This window comes from Nematolebias whitei, chromosome 18 (assembly GCF_014905685.2).
Source record: "Nematolebias whitei isolate Nwh7 chromosome 18, NemWhi1, whole genome shotgun sequence".
NCBI classification, from domain to species: domain Eukaryota; kingdom Metazoa; phylum Chordata; class Actinopteri; order Cyprinodontiformes; family Rivulidae; genus Nematolebias; species Nematolebias whitei.
The window spans coordinates 35334523-35341912 of NC_056515.1; the positions used below are offsets into that span (position 1 = coordinate 35334523).

A 7390-nucleotide genomic window follows, 5' to 3' on the forward strand; every position below is an offset into this window, starting at 1 on the left:
CCGCACGGACGGAGTGAGGACGCAGCGAGGCGTCCGCACGGACGGAGTGAGGCGTCCGCACGGACGGAGCGAGGACGCAGTGAGGCGTCCGCACGGACGGAGGGACGGCAGAGAGTTAAGGCTTTTGGCTGAAGGAGTACGACAAAGTGACCGGCGCAACAGACGCGTGCAGAGCACCGACGCACATCAGCTCTATGGCTTTCAGGTCCAACAGTCTAATAACAGTTTTTATACTTCATATACTGTAAAAAAAAAAACCCGTATATAAATATATATATATACTGTGAGCTGACGGAAACATTTCAGTAAACATGTTCAGGTTACACAGAAACAAAGTGTTTACACTGAATATCTGCAGCTTTCACTAAAAACAAGCTTCTTACACATGATTCTCACATAAACGTCAGTATTTATTACAATAAATGCAATAAAAAGCTACCTAGCCTTTATGTGTTTGTTCCAACGTATAAACTTCAAAAACTACGTTTTGTAGTAAACTTCTGTTAAAACAGCAACAAAAACACATTTAGAGAAGATTTCAGTGACAGCAGGAATAAAAAGGTACGAAAGAATCCAGCTCCGTCACAGAACTGTTACATGTCAGTGTGTGTGTGTGTGTGTGTGTGTGTGTGTGTGTGTGTGAGCAGATTCAGGTGAATTACCCAGCAGGCACTTTCCATTAAACAGTAAAAAAGCTTATGTGACAGTTTGAGGTTCCAACAAGACTAAAAAACACAAATATCAAAGTAAAACTAGTTTAAAAGTTGTTTTAAATCAGTGGTCAGTTTTTGGCAGCTACTTGAGGTTGAGACAGATCAGTCTCAGTAAAAACAGGACAACAAGTAAAACAGCTTGAAATGCTTTTTAAAGTAAATCAGATGTTTGAGCTCGTGGTCTGCAGGTTCTGAGTGTTTGACCTGTGGCTCGTCCTCAGCGCTTCATGAGCCCCTGCATCATCTCCAGCGGCAGCGGGAAGATGATGGTGGAGTTCTTCTCGGCGGCGATGGTGTTGAGGGTCTGCAGGTAGCGCAGCTGCAGGGCCGACGGGGACTCGGCGATGACCAGGGAGGCCTCCTTGAGGGCCCGCGACGCGTTCATCTCCCCCTCGGCTGCGATCACCTTGAGGAGGAAACAGGAAGAAAGATCTCACAACTCAGAGGAGCGAAACTCGACAACTTGTTCCAAACGCTTTTTAAAGTCACGGTTTCTGGACTGGGACTTGAACGGGAAATGGTCACGGTAACAAATTTTGCTGGGTGATTAATTGTCTCAGAAATTATTGCGATAAACGATAATATTTGAAAATAATTAGTAATTATTGTCAAATTTAAGAAGAAATGTTTTTCTTTTGCATGTAGTACATATTTTTGACCACCGGATGTCAGCATAAGACTGTTTGAACTGAAGGATGGATAGAGAGGGAGCGAGCAGCGTCTCTAAGAAAAATTGGAGGGAGGCCCCTTGACGTGGCACGGGCTGTCTCTCCTTCCTGTTTTCAGTTCTCAAAATGGCGGACGCTCTGTGTGGTTTGAGCTCTTTAGCGTAGCATTTGTCACACAAAGCTTTTAATTAAAAAAATAAAAATCAGTAAACAAGTTCTCAGCTTCTTTTTGCAGAGAAAAACAACCTTTTAGACGAAGGCACGGGTTTCAACCATGACTTTTGGAGCTTAGACAAGACGGAGTCCGCCCCCCCCCCGAGGTTGGTCTGTTAGCTTAGCTTCTTTTTAATGATCCAAAAACACAATTCTGGACGGTTAAAACAGATTTTAAAGAGAAAAGACAAAGGGAGGGGTCAGAGAAGAACCGGAGTTGAGTCTTTTGTCATCCAGTGTCTTCAGTAGAAAGAGAGTCATGAAGGAACGATGAATGAAAACCAGGTCCTTACCTTGGCTCTGGCCTCGCGGCTCGCCTCCGCCTCGGCAGCCATGGCTCTCTGCAGCTGCAGAGGCAGCTTCACGTCTTTGATCTCCACCCGCTCCACCTTGATCCCCCAGTCATCTGTAGCGTCGTCCAGCGTGGACTGAAGAGACAAACCAAAGTCCACACGTTACTCCGTCTCCTTTCACAGCGTGTTAGTGAAGCGTGGCCAGCAGACGGAGCCGACGCCGACGCCGAGCTGTTCGCTCCAAACGAGCTGAAAGCTGCCGCCATTTTATACAAACAGTTCTTCTGTAAACACATTAGTCTAATCATCGTGCTCACACACCAAACGGCACAAAGTCTGGATCCAGAGGAGTTCAACCGTTTAAACTGTTGGCTTCCTCATAACTTTTTAATAATTGGCACTTCATCATTTATTTCAAGAGGACGACTTTTGTTGTGAAGCGGCATTATATAAATAAACTGACTCAAATCAAATTAATCCCCAAAACATGATTTAAATGAAGCATCAAATCAGAACTAAACCTTCTGTAAACTTGAGGGATCCCGGCCCGCCGGCTTCTCAAATCCTGATTGTTTACAAACCTCCAACAGAGTCGGCGTCGCAAAAATAAAACGTTCAATCGTTTACAGCCGCTCAGCATCAAGCAGGAGTGAACGTGTGACGGATAAATAAATATTTAAACTGACGAGAACTGAACGCTTTACACAACAACACGTAAACACGTGTTTACAAAGACTCGCAGTCGACTGAAACGCTGCGCGTTGTTCTGAACAAACACACTCGCCCTCGTGGCGTGCGTTCACGCTGATGTTGCAGTGTTTCCCCAGCTTTATCCAAGGAGGGAGCTCCGCCTACTGAAGGAAACAGGAAGTGACTTCGACCTAGCATTAGTAACGTAGCGCTCCTCTAACTCTAAAACTAGAGGCCGATCGATTTATTGGTGGAGCTGATATTTTAGGCCGATACAGGCGTTTGGACACGTATCGGTGATAATTGTTCCATTATGCATCGATATGAACACTCAAGCTAACGTTTAGATAACCTAGCATAGCCTTGTAAGACTTTATCCAGAACAATAAATCTAAAGCGGCGGTAAAATATATCAGTGTTAGTAACTTTGTCTTTGTTGTCATCAGTGAAACGCAGCATTCGTCTGAAATCTTTACTTGTCTACAAAGAAAAATGAACTCTGCTGCGGTCAGTACTAATTAAACCGTCAGCGCACGTGACCGACTGTGTAACCAACCAACACGAAGGAGTTTCTTTGTTTAATTTATATTTTTGTAACACACTTGGTAACTTTAAGGTGAATAGTGGAGGAGAGAAAATGTGAACGCACGTTGGACTGGTTCAAGACTTCAGGTGTTAAACAGTTTAAAGTAGATGTTTACTGGACAAAGATTTTCAGACATTAGATCAGTTACCAGCATTAACCTGCCCCTCCAGGTATCGGCGACAGCCAAAGTTTCCATATTGGTCGGGCTCCAATTAAAACTGCTACACCCGATGTTAGTTTAAACGCAGGTCTGAAAGATGGCGGGTGATATGCACCTGCATGCTGTGTGCGATCTCCTCCCGGTCAGAGAGGATCTCTGCCAGGTTCTTGGTGCCCAGCACGTTCCTCAGGGTGGTCTGAGCCAACAGACGGGTGGCGGCGTCCGCGTTGGTGATGTTGGCTACGGCTAGAGTGGCGTTCTGGACCCGGTAGTACACCACGCCGTCAACGCTCACGGTCACAGAGTCTTTGGTCAGCACCTGGGGAGACGCATACCAATGAAGTGAGCGAGTGTTTGGACGAAGGTTTGGATTAAAGTCATACCTCTTGAGGCGGGATGTCGAAGGTGATGGTGCGCATGTCCACATTAATGAAGTTGTCGGTGCACGGCACGATGAAGAACAAGCCTGTGGAATCACAAGAGCGCAAACAGTTTTCACAAAGACTAAAGCCACGGCAAACACAATAACGAGGGAGCCGGTGGGCAAATGTTTGGAAACAAGGATGAATGAAATCCTGGCAGGAGGCCAAGTCAAACTCCCTCCATCAGGCTCCAGCTGCACCGGCGGCAAGGAGGAGCGCAGCTTTCATTAGCTCGTTTCACGTCGTAAATTAGGGCATCGAACAACACGAGGCATGTGCCGGAGCGAAGCAGACATGTGCTAGGTGTGCAGTCATTTAGCAAACATTAAGACCAAATCAGCTGAAGAGGAGCTAGCTGGGGATGTTTAAACAGGAAGATGTCCCTTCTGTTCATGAGGAGGAGGCTTTTAGCAACATTTTCTCCACAACACTCAATAAGTGCACGAATTATTAATACAGATAAAAAGCCTCATCTGCTCTAACGCCCGAGGGACACCCAGGAGGTTTGTCTTCAAGACAATGATGGATTTCACTCTTGGATCAACAAGAGATTTTAAAAGCCTGTTTCAAACTAAATCCTCAATAAAGAAGCTAAAACCATCCCTGACAGACTTTAGCTAACGTTAATACCGCGGCAGCTGAAGAACAACTGGCTCCAGTTTCTCACAGCAGCTTGTGAATTTAACGGCGAGATGACGGTTATGTCAATCATTTGAATTCTGTTAAAATAATCTAAAATAAAAAGCGTTCCGTAAAGGCTGAATATCACCTCCACCTTCCACGACACTTTCAGACCAAGATATGTTGAGAAACGAGGGGGTTGTGGTGATTTGGTCCAACCCTGAAAGTATTAGGCGTAACTCGTGAAATATCACAAGACGTCATAGTTTGTGTTGTGAATGACTCTCAGCTACTGCAACAAAAGATCAAAAAGTCTCACCAGGTCCTTTGGCTCCTCCTCGTAAAATACGCCCGAGACGGAAGATGATGGCTCGCTCGTACTCCTTCACGATCTGCAGAGAATCAGAACGCAACTAATCTTATTCCCGTCATGTTTAAATGCGTAAGAAACAAAATAGTACAATAGATAGAGCCATGGAGGAAAAGTTTTAACGTATGTTTAAATAATGACAAACATGAGGTGTTGGTAGTTTCAAATGTTCTTCCTGTGTTCACAGTTTGGAGGGTCTGCGGCTCGTTCCCTGTTGTGTTTTCATGGCAGCGCCGCCTACAGGCCTGGCATCATCACTGCAGCGTTTCAGCTCGTCTTCTGTTTTTAAATGGACACTGTTCCGTGTTCATTCTCCTCAAACGGCCACGCTGCAACATCTCATCATTTGTTCAGTAGTGGAGGACCATCTCCTCTGCCAAACATCCACACTTGCACAGTCTTTTTCTAATTGTCCTCTCATGACCTTTAACCTTTGACCTGCAAACTGAGGCCTGTAGCGTTTGAGATAAAGCTCATTTCTCTGAGCACTGCATGGTCTGACCTTGGGTTGAATTTCCTGCTGCTCCTGTGAAGTTTGGCAGCCATCTTGTATTTTCAACTTGTGAATATTCTTACTCTGTAAAACAGTTTGTAAATGACCTTTGACCCTAGATTGATAGGCTGCTCCTCTAAGGTCATTGCTGATGTTTTTCCTCCTTGGCGTTGTGTTAACACACCTGTTGGCTCTACAGCAGCAAAAGCTCCTGATTTTAATGAAGGTGGACTCAACGTTGTTCGTACCGTTGACCCAGAGGCGTGTTGGTCCAAACCTCCGCTCTATTTAAAGGATCGTTACTGCTCGTCAGCTCGCTGAAGTTAAGATATAATCCGTCATTACTGATCTACGTTCATCACACGTGGGGTCGTAGGTTTGATTAGAGGCAGGACTACGACAGCCTCGTTTTTAAAAGGTTACTCCGACGATACAAAGGAGGAGTTTAAATCTTTTTTCCACACCTGAACCTGGTTTAAAAAAATAAAACCGTTTCGGGACTCCTAAATTTTATTTTCTTAGTGGCCGGTGATGTTAACATTTATTAACATTAATGAACATTAATTAACAGTAGATATTGGTAAAGACACTGAATCGTATAGGCTCGTTCAGGAATTATGTGACTGCCTGTTTTGGTGCGTTTTGTTCTTGTGCACGGTCCCAAATAAATAAAACTTAAAGAAAACCACTTCTGTCAAACAAACAAAAAAACAAAAGCTCAACTTGGGTTTGTGAAGTTTCATCTGAGCAAACCACAACTTCTAGAACATCTTTACAACAGGTGAGACCAAAGTGGAGATTTTTATCACAAGAACAAAGAATATAATCTGTAAAGTATTGTTGCTCATTTGCGAGAACAATTTAATATTTTCTTTGGACTTGACAATCAGCTGACCTTAATGCACATCCATATGGAGATGGGCAGGGTGACCATCACCAGAAGGACGGAGAGTAAGACCAGCAGCCACCCACACAGGCCGATCGTAGAGTCTGCGTTCTCCAAAGCTGGGGTGAAAAGCACAAATAAAGATGCAGTGAAACCAACTGATCAAACCTTTAATTATTCACTCCTAACGTGAGTTTGCACATTCTTCAAAACGTTGTTGTGTTAATAACTTTAGAGCCCAGTCATGTATGTTAGTCAGGTTTAATGTCCACTCCAACCAGTTTTACTTGTGCTTCTCCGGTGCTCTAATGTTAGGCTACGCCCAGACAGTCATATTTATTATTAAAGATACAAAACAACAGGTACCGGCCCAGACTCATACCTTCAATATCGTGTACAGTGTACTTGACTGGACCTAAAGACAAAGTAAGAAGTAACAATTGGGTGTAAATCAAATAGTCAGTAAGGTCGATAAACACTTTGCTATAGAACTAAGACAGGGTTTATTTCAGGGCTTTCTGATGGGGTGGTGATGGTGTTTGGAGGGTGGTGGCACCCACCCATAGCTACTCAAAGCTTAAAAATAACAGGAAAAGAAGAAAATGCACCACAGTATTCACAATAATCGGTTGCTCTCCGCCCAAGGTTTTAAACACAGCCCTTCAGTTAGTGGTCGGAGCACGTTTGGAATGACTCTCAGCAACTACCACATCAAATTTGAGCTCGTCTGTAAAAACGCTTGGTGCGGTCAGCTAGCTATGATGAACTCGTTTGCCCCCATTACTTTTTTGAGAATGCTCACATGTGAACGATTTCTGGAAAAGCCGCGCTCGTTGAATCCACCGTAGTTTCCGTGCCAGGTCGCTAGCCGGCGTTGTAAATTTTCTTATTTCAGCGACACCGTGCGGAGACGCCAGGAAGAGTTGCATTTAAAATAGTGAATACCTGAATGTTTGTTTGGACCTAGGTTGGCGTGCACCTCCACTTTGTAAAGGGTGAGCAGCACAAACAGCATTCTGCTGTCGTCGTTACTGTTCACGTGTCGACTTGCAGATCTTTGTAGTGCACATCCATGCACCTCCACTCTGAGAACTGCAGTCGAAAAGCTTATGTGCCAGAGAAAATGGCCGCTGTCGTTAAATGCTATGGTTTCACTTTAAAATGGTTGCGTAAACAGAGCTTAAATTATAATTATGCGTATTAGACCTTCAGTGGGGTGTACGAGTGGTGGGCTAATTTATGGTTGGTGCACTGCCACCCCCACCCCTCCTTTGG

At 44.5% G+C, this 7390-nt stretch overlaps 1 protein-coding gene across 1 annotated transcript; it reads right to left on the reverse strand.

Annotated features, from left to right (window-relative positions):
* Window positions 1–93: 93 nt before the first annotated feature.
* LOC119424900 (stomatin) lies at window positions 94–6234 on the reverse strand (the record flags this gene model as incomplete). Its single annotated transcript, XM_037692412.1, is given in 6 exon segments — window positions 94–1119; window positions 1888–2022; window positions 3439–3642; window positions 3707–3789; window positions 4686–4758; window positions 6125–6234. Coding segments are annotated over 6 exon segments (794 nt in total), but the record flags the coding sequence as incomplete, so codon positions are not given.
* Between the last annotated feature and the right edge of the window lie 1156 nt (window positions 6235–7390).